At 33.4% G+C, this 17,623-nt stretch overlaps 4 protein-coding genes across 10 annotated transcripts in view; 3 read left to right on the forward strand and 1 right to left on the reverse strand.

The window, feature by feature from the left end:
- The window catches only part of CycG (cyclin G), a 29,189-nt gene extending 24,255 nt beyond the window's left edge, over window positions 1–4,934 (forward strand). For 3 of the 4 annotated variants that reach the window (XM_046619985.2, XM_046619986.2, XM_046619987.2), the window contains exons 3-6: window positions 42–458; window positions 578–838; window positions 946–1,154; window positions 2,886–4,934. In XM_046619985.2, the coding sequence (XP_046475941.1) occupies window positions 42–458; window positions 578–838; window positions 946–1,154; window positions 2,886–3,003 (1,005 nt within the window). In that variant the 3' untranslated portion in view covers window positions 3,004–4,934. Of the gene's footprint in view, window positions 1–41; window positions 459–577; window positions 839–945; window positions 1,155–1,779; window positions 1,855–2,885 lie in introns of all 4 variants that reach the window. The other variant, XM_046619988.2, reaches the window with a different exon arrangement.
- A 144-nt stretch (window positions 4,935–5,078) lies between these two features.
- On the forward strand, window positions 5,079–10,020 carry LOC124215989 (uncharacterized). The gene is made up of 3 exons (XM_046619990.2): window positions 5,079–8,708; window positions 8,817–9,112; window positions 9,337–10,020. The coding sequence occupies exons 1-3, from the start codon at window positions 8,699–8,701 to the stop codon at window positions 9,493–9,495; spliced, it is 465 nt and encodes a 154-aa protein (XP_046475946.1). The 5' UTR covers window positions 5,079–8,698; the 3' UTR covers window positions 9,496–10,020.
- Window positions 6,814–11,267, reverse strand: LOC124215987 (Like Sm protein 4). Its single transcript, XM_046619989.2, has 4 exons — window positions 10,950–11,267; window positions 10,507–10,699; window positions 10,192–10,338; window positions 6,814–10,064 (listed from the first exon to the last, which is right to left on the reverse strand). Exons 1-4 carry the CDS (start codon window positions 11,044–11,046, stop codon window positions 9,866–9,868), a joined length of 636 nt encoding a protein of 211 aa, XP_046475945.1. The 5' UTR covers window positions 11,047–11,267; the 3' UTR covers window positions 6,814–9,865.
- On the forward strand, window positions 10,724–17,403 carry LOC124215985 (zinc finger protein 572-like). 4 transcript variants are annotated; one of them, XM_046619980.2, is made up of 4 exons: window positions 10,724–10,810; window positions 12,029–12,097; window positions 12,541–12,780; window positions 13,474–17,403. In XM_046619980.2, the coding sequence occupies exons 1-4, from the start codon at window positions 10,772–10,774 to the stop codon at window positions 14,323–14,325; spliced, it is 1,200 nt and encodes a 399-aa protein (XP_046475936.1). In that variant the 5' UTR covers window positions 10,724–10,771; the 3' UTR covers window positions 14,326–17,403. The 4 variants fall into 4 exon arrangements, with proteins under 4 accessions (XP_046475936.1, XP_046475937.1, XP_046475939.1 ...); XM_046619981.1 differs by lacking the exon at window positions 10,724–10,810 and adding an exon at window positions 11,564–11,611; XM_046619983.2 differs by lacking the exon at window positions 10,724–10,810 and adding an exon at window positions 11,568–11,802.
- Window positions 17,404–17,623: the final 220 nt, after the last annotated feature.

Genomic DNA, 17,623 nt, shown 5'->3' on the forward strand with positions numbered 1-17,623 from the left:
CAATATTCGCAAATATAATATTAATCCTTATTTCATTCAAGAATGACGAGATAACCATTGGCGCTCGGGATGGATCGGCGCATGTGTTACGGTGCCTGAAGGTGTGGTACGACCTACCATCAGATGTGTTCTTCATAGCGATCAATCTCATGGATCGCTTTCTGACTAAAATGAAGGCAAGGCCTAAGCACATGGCCTGTATCAGCGTGTCGTCGTTTCACATCGCAGCGGTTCAAATGGCTCAATCGTTGGATGCAGACCATTTGGTTTCCATATCTCAATGCAAATGTACTGGCGGCGACCTTAAACGCATGTCAGAAGTCATCCGTAACAAACTTGGATGGGATTCGGGTGTGCAAGTTGTCACTGCTCTTACCTTTCTTCGACTGTTCAATGTCATGTTTCATGCCGCTGCTGGACAATTGGGACTCGCCGATTTATATGCTAATATTGTCAAGGTATGTGCGAAACTCTTTCATCACGGTAAAAGCACAATCATTGGCTTTTCTACACACGGATATGTTTATTCTATTTATTTTTTTTTTTTTTTTTTTATAAACATGTTTAAAATTTGCAGGAGTCTGAACTTCTTCTGAGATTAGAAATGGTGGCGTGCGATGGTAACTGTGCGAGTCTAAGACCATCCGAAGTTGCATTGGTTTTGTTGTGTACGTACTTAGATAGCGCTGTAAACCGTCTCGATAGCAATGCCGATGCCACTATGTCCCTTGCTGGTATTGCTGGCCCGTCCACCTCCAATTCAACAGTCTCTGCTAATCCTGCTCATCAGATGCTGAGACTTGTTGATTTTGCTGCGGAACTACAGAAAATTTGTAAGGTAATTACAAAATAAAAGCAAAAAGCGATTTTCAATTAATTTTAACTTTTTACTGGCGGGAAATGAAGAAACTATAAGAATTTGATATAATTGCAAACGGTTTTTAGATTCCAGATGAAAGCTTTTATCGTACACACGAATTGGTAGGCGCAATATTGAGCAAATACAACGCCCAAGAGCAAACACCGCACAGACAGAGGCTGGTTTGGAGATTATCATCTCGGACCGCTCGTCTTTTACGACCAACTGATAAATTCACCTCAGTCTTACCAGCCATTGCTGAGCATGCCCCGATTCCTTCACCTAGCAGGATCAGGTACAAAGATATTGATTGTTATTTCAGAATTTAATAGTATATTTGTATGATGAAGTGTGATATGGTATTGGCGTGTATACGTTTAATTGAGTTGAAAGAGCTTTTGTGTATATTTGTACTGATTCTATAATGCTTTCGTGTGATGTATTGTTTATATTTATGGTAGGTACAGAACAATTTAGCTTACAAGTTGATCAAACTGCAATTATCACAATTGTACCTAATAATTCATAAATAAGCTCTTTCAATTCAAAATAGTCAATATACAATCATCTATGCATCCGAGGACAAAGGTAAAGCATTTTTCAAAAGGATCGTAGGAATAGATTTTCGCTGTAAATGGCCATATTTACAGTATGTAATATTATTTTCCGCATATGATTGTATTGTTGGCTTCGCAAACTGAAGAGTGACTGACAATATTATTTGAAGTATTTAATGTGAATGTTTCTAATCCACCTTTCTGGGTAAAGTAGAAGCAGCGTTCATGGTTGACAGATTCGTCCATCGAACGTTATCTACTGGAAATATTGTACGGTGTAGTTCTTTTAGTAGCTAGGAGCAAGCATTATTCAGCCGAACATATTACTTACCATTGGTATTTTTCTTTTTGATTTTCCTTTAGAAAAAGTCGGAAATTTGCACGTCGTCATGGCAACAAGAGGCGATAAAGATGCCACATTCTCAATGTGCATCCAAGGTATTTATAAATAGTAGATCGGGCCATCTTCCCGAACGTATTTTCATTTGTCGTAGTTATCCTATATCATCTAATCATCCCCATGTTTCATGTTATTGTTAATCATTCTGTGAATTAATTTCACTTGAATGAAAACACCGAATACGCGGATAGTGAATATAGGACATTAGGTATTCACAATATCAAAAGTTCAGGCACTGCAATTGGGAAAGGTATGCTGATCTGTCTCAACGGCTAAGATTGTACCATATGTGTACATGTATCACGCTCCGGTATCCCTTCTTGACCATCTTTCACACCGAGATTAGAACATTTTATCGATTTCTTCGTTTTATTTGGAATTTGATTAATTTTTTCCTTGATTAATTTGAATCATCAGTAATGAAATTTAATATTACCCTGTTTCGCTTCTGGATAGATCACGTGATTGATGATACCAATATAATAGATAATCAACAAAGATATTGATATTAGTTGAATGACATTAGTTTATCGACTGAGGATTTGCCTGCATTTGGCACTTTCCTTACGACCGAAAATGTAATTAATTATACAGTGACATATTCAGCTTATTAGGAATTCATTCTGCCAATCTTGTGTTTATTTCACAACTCATTCCACCATTAAATAGTTGAAACTACTTTCCAGCTTTCCTCCATCATGTTCAAACTGCAAATAGGGATTTGCTCATCCTTACAGCTCGTGATAGGTGCATCTGCATTAAAATGCCTAACAAGTAAAGTGGGTTTACCCAGGAAGGGTTGCGAATGTGGTTTTTTTTTCGTTAATTGATATTTTGTATGGTATATTTTAGACTCATTGTTTGATCTGTTACTTTCTTTATCAACATCTCAAATTTGTTATTAGTTTCAACAAAATTTGAATTCACTGTCTTGAAGGAAATAGCCATGTAGCAGGAATGTTGACAAACGGTTGCTTTTCAATTTATTTTAAATCTGTGCAAAATCAACAATCTCTTGTAAATACGTTTGTTGTCGAAGCTAAATATTATATTTGTTTTCATCCTTAAGGTGCGGCAGCATAAGTTCATCATCCAGCTGGTCCAGTGAGGAGGAAATTGGCATTGACTGGGATATGGACAGCACGGATGGAATTTTGCATCCTATTGATTGGCCGATTCAGTGTTAATCAAGTGAGGGTACGAATTGAAGGACTTAAAGCTACAACATTTCGAATCCCAATTATGTCTTACCTACTGTCGCATCATACATCAAATTTGGGTTTGCATTTTGCATCAAAGAAAAATTTTATGAAATAAATTTCAGGAATACTCTTGTGAAGAGTAAAAATTAACAATCAAGATAGAGAGTGATAAGTTTTTTTTTTTTTACTTATTTGTTGATTTCACATCATGCTTGGATTGCGAGTGTATGACGGCGCTGTTAAATTATCCCTGTGAGGTACGTGATAGCAATCAACCCGTTTTGAACGGTCTTGCACTACTTGAACTGTTCTATAAACAGTTTCGTACTAATTCTGCAGTGCATATTGAATAAGATTTTTTCCTGAACATCTGAGTACATGATATCTACCGTACATACGTATATACATACCTATATTCACTAAAATAACAAAAGCCAAGCTAAAATATATATATATGTATGTATATATACATTTAGAAAAAAAAAAAAACTATAAAAGAAAATTTGAAAAAGTTATTAATCTTAAAAAAAAAAATGATAAATTTTTAATTTAAAAAAATATAAAATAGCGTAATAAGGAGGTAAACTTATTAAGGTGGCTTGACATAGCATAAGTTTGAAGAGCCAATTGGTCAGTTGAAATTGTTTTTGTTCTAGTTCCAGAATTGCAACAAATGAGTATAGAATAAAAAACAAAATGTTGCGCGTTGAGAAAATGTGAAGAAAGTGTAGGGTACAGATTTTCATTCTGGAATTATGACATCAATTCAGTGATACCAATTCATTGACACTTGTAAGTGGTTCCGTTATTGGCAGAAGGGTGTCATCCGTTTTTCAGTCTAGCCTGTATCGAGGTTGTCTATAATGGGCTGCTCACGTGACGGTACTGTGGAGAGAAATGAGAAATGTGAAATTTAGCCAGGTGCGCCATTCTAAATCTTATTACAAAGCTCTGTGGTTACTCTCGAGATTCGGATTACATGTAAAGTTTTGACGATTTAAAGAAAAGTATAAAAATTATATTTATTTATTATGTGTTGTGACAAACAAGGCAAAAATTATTCATTATAGTAGATGCATTTCTATGATGTTTGGTTGGCAATGTATATTGAACATAAAAAACTAGAGTTGCGATATATTGTGAGAAAATACCAGAGTAGATAAGTGGATGGATGAGCGTCAGAACACAGCCAGTTTGTGCTAGTCAAGAGTCCCTATGTTCAATCTCTGTTTTTAATTTAGTGTTTTAATTGTTTTGGTTTTTATTATCCTAATTGATTAATGAAGATATAAAATATCTCATTAAGTAAAAGGCCCTAATATTAAAACATTTTTGTAGTTTATTTTATCTAAAGGTTTACATGATAAACCAATTCCAAAAGTAGCTTCAATCTCATAGATTCTGCATAAGAGTCACGGGTAAAGCGTTAATAAACTCATTCAAATAAATGATTTACCTTTTACATTCAGTTTATACATCTCAGGGTAAATCTCTGGCATTGGGTAAATATTCTCTGAGAAACATTACAGTACGCGTGTATTCGAAAAGTTGAAAATAAACTAGTGCAATTTTGTGTGCTGGTAACGGGTTTTAGTTACATGTAACCCTCTACGACTTTCTTACCAACAAAATTATCGTTTCGTATCGAATACATTTATTGTGCATTCGAATGCAAATCATATATACATTTATATATCCATCAAGACGTCCCATCACGAATTTTTAATACTACAGTTATCATTTTTCTTTTAAGTCCAATATCACTTATCGTAGGATGTTCTACGTGCCTGCAATCTGGCAGTGGCTTTCGATGATATTGTCGAAAATAACTTAAGTCTCGCCTTAATCACAATTATTGTGCTCTACATATAAGTTCGGGCGTTTTCACGAATAAAAAAAAAAAAAAAAAGGAAAAAGTGATGTAACATTCTTTTTGATGTGTGAAATTTTTTATTTAATTTAATTTGTTATTGAATCGTAGTATGTTCTACGGCCGCCCGGTTATGGCGGTATCTCTTACTTAGACTATCCAACCATTTCTCGAATAAATTATTCTTCAGACGTATTTGTCTCCTTTTTTTTCTCAATACAAGCTTAAATTAATACCAAAAATCTTCAAAATGTAGTAGCCAGACCTGATTGTTTGCTTAAAATCAATGTGAATAATTTATTCACTTTGGTATTGAGTAAACTGTATTCCATTTCTTTTTTTTTTTTTATGATTCACACCGATCATTTGAAATCGCAAAAATTAAATCACATTATAACAGCTTTGTTTCAAGTCGTCCAAAAATGTTGGTATGGATTGTTGTGGGGGTGGGGGAAAGGATTAATTATTTTCTTGATTTTCCGCGTCATTGGCAGTTCTAAAACGAAATATAATTAGCTACATGAATTGTCGTTACTTCGATATACTGCTTACTTTCAAAATTCATTGTTGCTCCATTGCTGGTGAGAATGAATATTGCCTTTCCCGGTTAGCTGACTCTTGCATCGAACTTGTAACAAAAACAATAAAGGAATAAATAAGAATTGCTTTAACAAAATACTGAGCAACATCTGACGTAATAAGTATAAGAGTCTTTCTTAGAAATTAATAAATAAAGTGATAAACGTAAGTACCATCACGTTGTTACATCTGTGATACATCAGCCAGCCAGCCAACCAAGTATAATCTTAAAAAAAAAATACTGTCAAAAGTACAAAATAATTATTTGAATTCGTTAAAGGAATCAATGTGAATAAAAGTATTTCAACATTGCCCTTTAGAAGGGTAAAAGATCTCAGTCATAAAAATTCAGTCAAATTTTGTATTGTATCATATTGAAATACTGATTTATACCATCTATAATTACTATCAGGTAAAAAAAAAAAAAAAAAACCCTGCACGTGGTAAAAAATTTGCTTGTTATCTAGCTTTATATTATAAGTGTAATTGTTGCATATTAATGTGGAACAGAATGATTTTTTTTCATTTCAATTTTACATACCCATGACGATTTCGACATACATATCGTGTTTTCGATATTATTAAACTTTTCGATATAGCGTTTGAGGAAACATTAATCATTCTGAATATTTACACTTGACAAACAATCAGCTTTTATCGAAATACTTATAAAATTGTAATATTTATTTAAAGCTTCATTTACCAAGCAGGGTTTCACTACCGTTCCATTAAACGAAAATAGCATGAGTTTGACTGAAATTTTATGATGACATGTGAAGCTATATCTGCAGCTTCACATTTAAATAAAGTGTGAGAGAGTGTATGTTCATAAAAATATTTAAGAAGAAAGCAAACGTAATTTAGGAAACATGTTTCTGTATGGTGCAAGTGTGTCACCATATCAAAGAGGGTCGGCAGAGAAACACACAACTCTTGTATATAGCGAAAAAATGTATTTTCTTTTACGTGTCGAATCGTCTCTGCCGAGTTTCGATGTTAAATATCTTAATATTATTATTATATAACATTTGATAAAGAGAGTGCACAATGTTTTGCCCCTTAAATGTTTACACAAAAAAAAAAAAAAAAAAAAAGGAAAAGCAAAAAGAAAAGAAAAGAAAAAAGTTATTATAAACATATGTATTTGTATACATTTTCGTATACACAGGGTAAAGCGAGATAACTTTCTGCGCCTTGAATATTATGCAAACTGAAAAGACAACAGATGCTTATTTCATTGCTGACAAATTGGATTGCGACAATCAATACTCATAGATGTTTGCAAGTACCGTCACTGTTCTGAAGTGAAGTTTAAACTAATATAACTGTCAAATTTTTTCCAAATACAATCTTGTCAGATACAAATTTACATTTTCTAATTGCACTGTGTAATATGTTACGCCACAGATTTTTTCGACAGTCTTATTAAATTACTGGGAAATAATACTGCTCTCTTTTTTCATGTATAAGGTCTCCAATATGGACAGTCATCTCTCCTCACCCTTGTATATATATATAAATTTATATATTATAGTTAATATATTATTGAAAGTTATTAAATATTTCGTTTACTCTTATTCTTACGATTATTATTGTATCATTGTCAGCAACTCTACACATCGTACTTCTCCATCTATGTAAAACTTTCATAATTCTGTTCTTCATGTATAACTTGTGATCAAGTACCTTGCATCATTTTCGCAAATTAATCTTTTCCTGATTTTATAATGGTGTTCGTCTGTGTATGTAATATGCATTACGACGTGGCAAATTCTGTTTCATTTTTATGCCGCAAGAAATGAAGATAACAATTTTGTACATTACTGGTATACGTTACGAATGATCATCCTACGAAATTTCGAAGTATAATTATTATAATGCGGAAGCATCATGTCATTTTAATGTCATTTTCATTTCATTTTTATTTGAACATTTCGGATTGAATGCAAGTATTTAGCGCGAGTGAAAAAAATATTATACGACTAAGGAATATGTGTGCATCTGTGTTGAACGGAATTAAAATGAAGCAGTATTTTTAATATAATTATAAACAATAATTTCGAATTGATGCAAGTTACTTGAATAATTTACATATATTTTTCACCATGACTAAAAGATTTTGATGTTACAAAAAAAATTAACTGCAAAAATATATGTTCACATAAATATTTTTAAAAAATCACCAGCAAATCAAATACCTATTGTACATTAAGATATCGGTATAATGTCATTGTTGTTATCAGAATAACATATTACTGACAGTATGATTTTTCTTTCACAACCGTTGGCGATTAGTATTGAATTTGTAATGCAGAAAACAAACTCATTTGTAATAAATACAAAATACCGTGCAGCCATAAAAAAATCTTATACTTGACATATGTTGATGATTTATTTATGATGTTTTCATCTTAGTTCTTAGCTTGGATAACTTTTGGACATATTTGGCACGTATATATGTGAAATATTATTATATTAATAAGTGGTAGTACAAATGTTGTATGAATTTGCAGGTTGCAATTACTTATGTTTCAATGCTATAATACGTGATTGCACTTGCGGTCCTTGTCATTAGATCGTTCTTTTAGAAGACAGGTAAGTAGCAATCAGGTACTAACATGGGTACAAAGCAATGCCTATTTTGTGTGAGAATTGACTTGGAAGCTGAACTAGAGTTCTTAAAAAAGGGACTCTAAAGCTGTACTATCATCTGATGTTTGTCATATCTCCATGGCAACCATACAAAAGCTGCTCTCTGAAGACTAGACTTTCGGATATTGTTCTGTCATCTCTTACTGTTAAACTATTAATTCTTTTAACAATTTTCTCATAAACTCTGCTGTGTATAAAAGAACCTTAGCTTTTTCAAAGCGATTGTATGACACAAGTGCTTGAGAATTCTATAGGTATGTCCAAAGATAGATATAAAAAAAATCAGAGAGTTTCGGATGCTGCTGAAGGAAAACAGATAACTGCCAAGAAATCTTGCCGACAAACTCGAAACTTCTGCGAGTTTCCAAGTTCAGGTGTTACATCGAGGAAAATTATTGTACATTCGCATTACGTTATTTTTTATTGTATCTTTCATTCATTAACTCAGATGTTGAGCGTACGAGTCATTTGTTAGAACCCGTAAACTTTTCAAAATGCAACGCAGCCTATAAACGAAAGTCTGCAAGATCACAACGCAATACTGCTAAGAAACGGAAAAATAGTTACCAAAGGAGGTACATGGCATCAGGTATGCAACATATCTTGCCTAATTAGATTTGATCATAAGTGTGACAAATGGTTGATAAACTATAAGTGGTCAAATAAATTACATAATAATTTTCATTTTAATACTCAGCTTGGAGAGCCACAGTTCCTATTACTCCGCAGATGATTCGTGTTGTTGTTAAAGAGTTGCAAACAAGAAGAGCATACATTAGTTCTGCCCTGATTGCCAGCCATTTGCGACGCTGTTATCCTATAGACAATGATCCAAATGCACTGAAGAAAGAGTTAAATGAAAAGTTGAACTGTGCTGTAAGTGTTGGACTGATTGCAAGGTGTGGAGATGATAAATATTCTATACCTACGCTGCGCCAACAAGCAAGCTTGGATAAAACTGCTTTCACTGCATTTTGGAATACATTTTACAGAGTAAGTAATATATAAATGACAAGTGATAACTATTTGTGTAAAAAGTATGCAGAATACTTCATGTGCCTGACTTGCTTTACATTATTGTGTGTAAGAGATTCTACACGTAAGATGTTATTCAATAAGAAAGTTAAAACATTGAATTGATATTATTGTTTAATGAGACATTCGTAAAAAACGAGGTTTCGATAAAATATTAAAATTTACTTTCTCTTCCTTTTCAGAGTAGCGCACCATCTACCACGGATCAATTCGTCAGTTTAGGTATACCAAGAGTACAAACTCTCAAAAGAACTACCTTTACCCTCAAATACGGGGACCACAGGAAGAGTGGCAGCTCTATGAATTTTAATCAAATCAATGATCAAAAACTAAAATCATGAATCAGGCAATTGACGTATTTCACTCATTTATGAAAGCCAATGATTTACGCAGCATTGAAATAACACAGCTTTAACATTTTCTAACATAAATTATAGTAAGTGACTTTATTTTCTTCCAAATCAAGAATCCAAGTAAACAATCCATTATTTTATCCTTTTCTCCTTCTATTATACTTATATAAAGAATATTATATTCACCGCTCTGTGGTATCAGCTATTATTATTACAAATGTATGCACAAGTAAAATATCCTGGTTATCTTATAAAATGATGTCTCCTTTGTAATGGGTATCACATTTGCAATGGCACTTGTAATATTGTATATTACAATTCTTGTTTCCCTGGGCTTATATTTAGAGCTATATGTTATTTATTTCATTTCTATACTAGAGGTGGAATAATTTTTGAATGTATTGCGCCGTTCAAAGATTTGAATCTCTCTCAGTAGGCTGGCTACTGCGTGTCTAAGTTGATGAAATTTGGCCATGGATAATTCAAACATTTTGCACTCGCCTGAGCTTAATGTCCATTCCATTATAATACTTGGTTCCATGATTCTCGATAAGACGCTATGGACATAAATAATTATAAATAAGATAATATTACAACTTATGGTGAACTGTTATTATTGACCACTCGTCGTTTTTTAATTTCAAATAATGTTGCATAATTAAGGAATAAAATGTGTCAACTTACCTCGAGGAAATGTTAATGTCTATTCTCCATCGACACGATTTTATATGTGGATAAAACTTGGTGATGTATAGTAATTCATTAACTAGAACTACTCTTCTTTGACCATAAGCAACAGTAGATAAATCTTCTATGCAATCGGGCGACAATCTAGGATATAGACATTGTTTTTAATGAGCTGAATAGAATTTAAAACTAGTTTTATGGCTAGATCGGGATATTCTGAGAAGTACTGGTTTCTTTCTTTTCATATAAAAGATTCCATTCATGAATACAGTATATAAGAAAAAATGGAATTTATTTAATATATATATTTACTTTAAATCTTGAAGACATTCTTTGAATTCTGCAGGTTTAACAGAGCCCGATGGATAACGCAGATGTGTGTGTAAAATTTTTAAAACCGCACTATACCATTGGTCGATATTTTCCTGGGTAACATTATATTTTTCACATATTCTATCCAGCACTCCTTCTTCGATGTGATCTCTTTGAATCGACTTGACAGCAACTAAAAAAATAAACCATTTTTACAAATACGGAGATATACCACTATTTAAAAATTAAAAATGCAAGTTCGGATATGTCTTGTTCAAATTTGATACTCTACGATCTTGCTTTGGTACGTATCCCTGTACTCATTAAGTGACAAAAGCAAGGGTCGTAAACAGGGAAGATAGAGCTCCACTCCACTGCAATGTCAGCTGTCAATTCATGCATAACCCCATAATGATAGGAACAGTTTGCCTTTGTCAACTTACGTTGTATCAAGGGGCGAATAACCGGCTTCTTAAGCTCTGCCAAGTATTTAGTTTTGCTCCCTAAGCAGGAAATTTGGGCTTGAAAGGTTGTTGACATATTCAGTACGATTATTGAAAATTTTTAACAATAATCGTCAAAAGTTACAAGCCATCAGCTTTCAGCGACAATCGTGCCTCTGACGAAATACACTCAGCTAACCAATCATTACGCTCGTATGCCTACAAGACAGTGAGCGACAAGATCAGCGATCTACGAATATTTTCATTGCAAATTTTATGTGATCGTTACCATTGGCCGTCACCATCTGGCCTGACACCGTAGCGACAAGATCGCTTTCCCCACCCATTCCTTACGTTCGCAGAAATGCCACAATGCCAACCTTAGTCAAAACGGAGTTTGAATTGCTGTGCTACTTTCATATCACATAAAATTGATTCATGTGCTACAAGCTATGTTACAGTGAATTCAAAACGCTGCGGCTCATATAAATAAGTTTAGCGATGAGTTTTTACCATCATGACACGTCATAAATTTTTCGGTTTTAAGTTGTTTCGTTGGCAGTCATGAAGGTGTAATAGATTTTCCATTTTCCTGCGCAACCCATGCGCAGAAGTATTAATTTTCTTAGCTCGATTCATTCATGATTGTTGACGGTTTTCCGGTGCGTACAGTCTGCCGAGTGGTTTTAAGCTTAGAAATAATAATCATGGTATAATAATAACAAATTTAGCTAAAGTGATACGTCTCAAAACGACCGAGAAAACAATGAGAAAGATTTTTTCATAACGAAGGTAAACGCACAATATGCTTTAGTGCCTTCTGACCTTGTTCGACATAATTACGAAAATTAAGGTTCGCCATCTTTGGTTGCATTTCATAAGATTTTTTTCAGGCTTGCGTAAAAAAGTTCTTTCGACTCGTGGTTTCTCAATCTTTTTCGCGATATCTGACCCACTCGTGGATTTAGATAACCCTTCCAATCAATTGTCAACAATGAAATCAACAATAGCTAGTATTGAAAAATCAGTATATTTAGGTTATCGCTTTTACGACTAATTAACACAGTTTATTTCGACAGCTTTTCGTTTTGCGATGTCCTAAGCCCGAGGGCAGAGCCAAATACAGTATTTCAGAAAGGTCATACAACGTGAGTATCGTACCAATTTAATATATCTTTTTACCTAGATTTCTATTTATTTTCTAGCTTTTTTTCCACCTTGTAGAAAGTCAACATAATATTCCTGAATCTTGTCAATTTCATCTTCTAGAGAAAAAATCTTAGCGACTGCCAAAATAATCTCTACTCACAACAGAAATGATTTTCCTTCATATTTTGTCCTTTTTATTTTACTTTTATGTCTTCACAGCAGTTTGTAATATTGAAGATTTTTATTTAAATTTACACTTATATTAATTTTCGATTTCAAATGAATGAATTTAATCCATTAATTTTGCATGAACAAATTTGTTGTATCATTTTTTCCTTGATTGGTTCATTACATAGATTTAAAAATTTTATACTATGTGATCTGTGTTTGTACCGTCGACCATCTAAAGAATATGATTTTTTTCTACATTCGTCCCTATTAGATGTTTAGCCCAGTGCAAATAAAGCAGGAATATACAGGAGTAGAGGACGCCAATCAGAGTGGTAACAATGGTATCCCAAGCAATTCTGATTATCCAGTGTTTACCAATCAGGATGTGGATTACATGTGTCGTCAGCAATTGCAATTCTGGGGACAAGCTCAATTGCATCAGAATCCAATACCCATAGATTTACCCGCAAAGGGTGACTCATTGGCTCGTCAAGATCTATCTCAGATGGGTGTAAGTATTTTCTAAATAGTCGACACATGATTGTCAGGCTTGTTATTTATACTATGTTAATAAATGCACTATAGTTAATTGGATTTAAATTATTGGTTGGGTTGTAATTAAATAATGGCTTTTAACTTGGCTATGTCTGAATGAAATCTGTACATATGTGAAACATCATAAAATTAAATTATAATTATACCTAAAAATGCCAACGGTGAGCAACTCGCACGCTGCCACATATTTCTGTATATTAGTAAATATTTTTCAAGCATTTCAGATCTCTATAAATTCGTTTGATACGCTGTCAAACTTATTAAAACTTATCTTATCACTTTGCATGTAAGCATGGCCTGTTCATTCTTTAGTGGTCACCTTAAAACATTTAGATAACATTTTATTTCAAATGTGTATTTACATATGTACATGCGACTTGCTTTTACATGCAAGTAAAGATAAGATTTTTGACTTCATAAGTATTTTCTACCTAGAATTAATGGTTACAATGTAGCATCCATTATTCTCATTCATCTCTACACTTGCTACATTTATTTTCATTCATTCTCAACTGAAAAACACACATACAATTAGTTCTTAAATTATCAGTGAAGTTCTGACACTGTTCCAATTTATTAAATAGAATTCAGATTTATGAAAATACTGTAAACGTCTACTCATTTATAATGTTTATATTTTATTTTACAGCAAACTATGCCTCAGTTGGCAGTATCTAGCTACCTTCAACAGCACAGCATGCCGTTCCAAGTATCACCGCATCCTCAAGAAGCCAGTAATGAAACTCAGACGACTCAACAAAATCAATCAAACATTACTCAACAAGCTCAACAGAGTCAGCTTTCTCAAATTAGTCAACAGCAGCCAAGCATAAATCAATCGCTGCTAGGAATTCCTTCCACTTCGCCAGTTAAACATAACGGTCCTGGACGGCCACCCAAGGCATCAGGAGGGACTGGGAGTCTGAAAAAATTGAAATGCCAATGCGAAGTTTGTTTCAAGGAGTTTGGCCACAAGAGCAATTTGTTCATTCACATGAGGACTCATAATGGCGAAAGGCCATACAAATGCTCTCAGTGTGAAAAATGCTTTACGCACAGCGGTAATCTGGCTATTCATATGAGAACACACTCAGGCGAAAGACCATACGCATGTCAAATATGCGGAAAAATGTTTAGCCATAGCGGCAATCTCTCAACGCACTTACGCACTCATTCTGGAGTTAAACCATACAAGTGCAGCTACTGTGCAAAAGAATTCCGACACAGTGGGAATCTTTCCATACATGAAAGGATACATTCAGGCATAAAACCGTTCCAATGCAAAGTTTGTGGCAAGCAGTTTTATCACAGCGGAAACTTGACTACCCATATGAAGAAACATCCTGGAATATTGAATGCAAACTCTGAACAGTGCGAGAATAGTAGTGATATAATAGTGAGTTCAGTACGCATCGTGAACAACAGCAACTCGGTCAAAAGTGAGTGTAACGATGAAGCTTCGTTGGATGATCCGTCTGTTTTGAGGTCCCCTCCGAGTTAATAGTTTCAATGAAAAATCTTCCATCAAAACGTGAGAAAATATCCAAAGCATTTATGTACTGTCTCAACATCGCTCGCTCTTCAATTTATGTGACACTAAATCCTCACTGTGCTGCGCAATACAGTTCTTAATTTCACATTTTAAATAAAATAATGAACAAAGTCATTTGTTCACGAAACTATTTTACAAGCATGTGTTAGTACTAGACAAGCATACTAATACTAAAAATTAAAGCTCTCGTCGTAAAATCAAATTGGGTCAAGTATTTTCCATGAGAAAATTTTTGTAAACACAGCAAACAATTGTTGATCTAAGAATAACGCCAGTACTTTGACTATTCATGACCAGCAATGTATACAAGAGTCCATGGTAGCCACTGGTCAGGGAAAATTGGAAAGTCACGAAAAAGTTGGAGAATTCTTTAATTATTCAGAGAATTTTATGATAGATTATTATTTAGAACAACATTTTTCTCCATACTCACTTCCACAACCGTTGAACAGACTATAAACGTGTTTTAGAACACCCATTGAATCCGAGCTTTATTTAATGGATCCTCGACTTAGCAGTCTTAGTTTGAATTTTATTCATGAAAAAATTATAATTTAGTCAGGGAAAAGTTCGAGAATTTTTTTTGACTATTTTTAGTGGCAACCATGGAGACTGATTATATTTTGCATTGATGACCATCAGGACTTAATTTCACATAGTTAGTCTTTTTATAACTCAACAGCGAGTGTATTCTGGTATTTATCTTACAATACACATGGATATTATTGTAATATCTACTCATAATGAATATATCACAACTTACGAGTACTGTGATGATGCACCATTGCATCAGCAACTTCCACTTGACCTTTTGTTGTGTTCCAATAATTAATGCAACAGGTTATCAAGGGTGGTAAAAGCCATACCTGTGTACTATGTAAATTTATTATTGAAACGGGAAGCAGCATTTGCAAGTAGAGCTAGACAAAAAGCTTTTGCTAACAATGGACATGAATAATTGCAGTAAGCATTAAATTTCATTCAGTCTGCAAAGACCTGTTTGATATGGTGAGTTAAAAGGTACTGATGGGTAAATAAATGATTGGAATAAATAATTTCTAATTTAATTGCAAACAATTTTGATTATCATATTTTAAAACTATTTTTGTCCACTGATAGTATGTGTGCGCTGATTTCATCAGATATCCTACACTATCAATACCTGTGTAGATAACAAAGATAATGGCAAAAATAATTGAGATGGATGGGGGTAATGGTAAAAATAATATGTAGTGAAGGTAAATCTAAAAAGTGAAAGGAATCTACGATCAATCGTAACAGATTGAGATCTATAATATCTCAGCTGATTTTATGCTCTGGTATGGTATGGAGAAGAAGAAAGAGTGTATAAAGAGAAAGAGGCAGAAAAATGGAAAAATCTAAGCAAAATAACGTAAAAAAATATGTAAAAACGATAAACTTATAAGTAAAGATTTACTTGAATAGTATTCGTACTCTTCATGTATAATTAAATCAGTGCTATGGTGAGTGCAATATTTACTAACATACATAACAAGGTGGGCATACGAATAGCGAGTGTCAGCTCGCCAGACTTTGTGAAGGTAATGTAATCTTTTTATTTAGCCACTTGAACTAAACCCTTTGAATACCATGATGCTTGGTATGTGAATATGGATTTATCACAGCTTCAAAATACTCTCGAGGCTGCGGGGACTTCAGTTTAAAATACGACAGGCCGTTCCTTTCTAAATTGGTGTAGCTGTATGTTTATCGAATTCTAATTCTAATGTGCCAGTTTATGGTGTTTGAAGGGTGAACAAGGTGGAGGATGTATAATATTTATTCCATATTTAAGATTATTATGTAGATATAGTTCATAGTTTACCTCATATCTTAAATGACAGAAATCACTGTGTAATACAATAATAATTTCTGCGTTAACTTTATAATATATGTATATATATATATATCGTATATATCACATCATGATTACATTTTCTCTTGCTGGTGCATCTTTTATTTTCATATACCTGAGTTATATTAACAATGAATCATATTGAAATTTAGCCATATGATATAATTGATTATCTTGATTTTTGCCATGAGCACAGTATGCCGAAATCAGCAAATGAAGCTGGTAGCAGTATAATCATGGTGCACTAATTCGTTCTTGTAACACTTTGTGTACTTGAATCAAGATTGTCGTGATTGCCTGCTCAGTTTTTCTTTGAAAATTTTACGAACAATATAAAATCTTAAAAGTGAGAAAGCTCTGATTCAAAGGTTGAACATCAGCTCTCATCCAATAATTTCCAGATTGTCCGTCCAGTAAACTCTTCAACTCAATATCTATTTGGTTCTGTCTGCATTGTACAGCAGGTATTTCACATGGGAACTATCGCTGAACAAGAAATTATGTGAAGGTAGTTTAGTATGTTACTTTAGTAACCGGCGGCACAGCCAAACTGCCCGTCATGGACTTAATAAGAATAAGCTTGCCAAAATTATTCTCTGTATCTAAATGCTAGAAAATCAACTTTTGTATTTCTGTGTTAGAACGTGAGGCTAAAGTTGAGGAAAATATGTAATCATGTTAAGTTTTGACACTAATAAGATGTGTTTAAGGGATTGATTTCGATATTGTTGTCTGTATGGAATTATCCAAGTTCACGTATCTCAAACGCAAAGATGGGCATAACAGCCCCATTCTACATGCAATTTTGAACAAAACCACTCTAATACATTTTCATTTAACTCAAAAACAAAGAAATGACATGATTTATACGAATTTCATGTAGATAGCATGGGGTTGTTGCCCTTTTCACATGGACTTGGATAATTTGAGATATATATCACAGCCTCGAATTCGATCCAGTGAACCCTGTTGAGCTGTGAAGAATGGTTTCTTTGTATTCATTTTGGAAATCTGTTTTGCCTATAATTATTTGTATAGGCCATGTACGTCATTTGAGATGTGAAGTAATTTTGCTTAGCTGTGTAAAGTTACAATGTAATTCTTATTGGTATTATTATAAATAAATTGATAAATTTATATTGTCAAGATTATCAATTTGATATGTTATTTTTTAGTAATTATATAACTATATCGATATTAATTATGTAATTTGTTTATTTGATTACTTTAATTTTAATCTAGTTAACTTGCACTAGAATAAAAATTGTTGTGAAAATCATTTTAGACCAGACTACTATTACCCCACCAGAAACATGAATTGACACATTAAAATTTATACATAAATTTGGCAAAATTGAAGTAATTGCGTAT

The sequence above is a fragment of the Neodiprion pinetum genome, chromosome 4 (assembly GCF_021155775.2).
Source record: "Neodiprion pinetum isolate iyNeoPine1 chromosome 4, iyNeoPine1.2, whole genome shotgun sequence".
Taxonomy (NCBI): domain Eukaryota; kingdom Metazoa; phylum Arthropoda; class Insecta; order Hymenoptera; family Diprionidae; genus Neodiprion; species Neodiprion pinetum.

What these genes read in the sequence shown, in the direction of transcription:
- LOC124215989 (XM_046619990.2), top strand. An exon ending in TTTGGAATACATTTTACAGA is followed by an intron (nt 9,113 to 9,336) that starts GTAAGTAATATA and finishes CTTCCTTTTCAG; the next exon opens with AGTAGCGCACCATCTACCAC.
- LOC124215987 (XM_046619989.2), bottom strand. Translation starts at nt 11,046, where the DNA reads ATGTCAACAACCTTTCAAGCCCAAATTTCCTGCTTAGGGAGCAAAACT. An exon ending in TATTCGCCCCTTGATACAAC is followed by an intron (nt 10,700 to 10,949) that starts GTAAGTTGACAA and finishes TTATTTTTTTAG; the next exon opens with TTGCTGTCAAGTCGATTCAA. An exon ending in GACATTAACATTTCCTCGAG is followed by an intron (nt 10,065 to 10,191) that starts GTAAGTTGACAC and finishes TTATGTCCATAG; the next exon opens with CGTCTTATCGAGAATCATGG.
- LOC124215985 (XM_046619980.2), top strand. Translation starts at nt 10,772, where the DNA reads ATGTCTTGTTCAAATTTGATACTCTACGATCTTGCTTTG. An exon ending in TACTCTACGATCTTGCTTTG is followed by an intron (nt 10,811 to 12,028) that starts GTACGTATCCCT and finishes TTATTTCGACAG; the next exon opens with CTTTTCGTTTTGCGATGTCC. An exon ending in AAGATCTATCTCAGATGGGT is followed by an intron (nt 12,781 to 13,473) that starts GTAAGTATTTTC and finishes TTTATTTTACAG; the next exon opens with CAAACTATGCCTCAGTTGGC.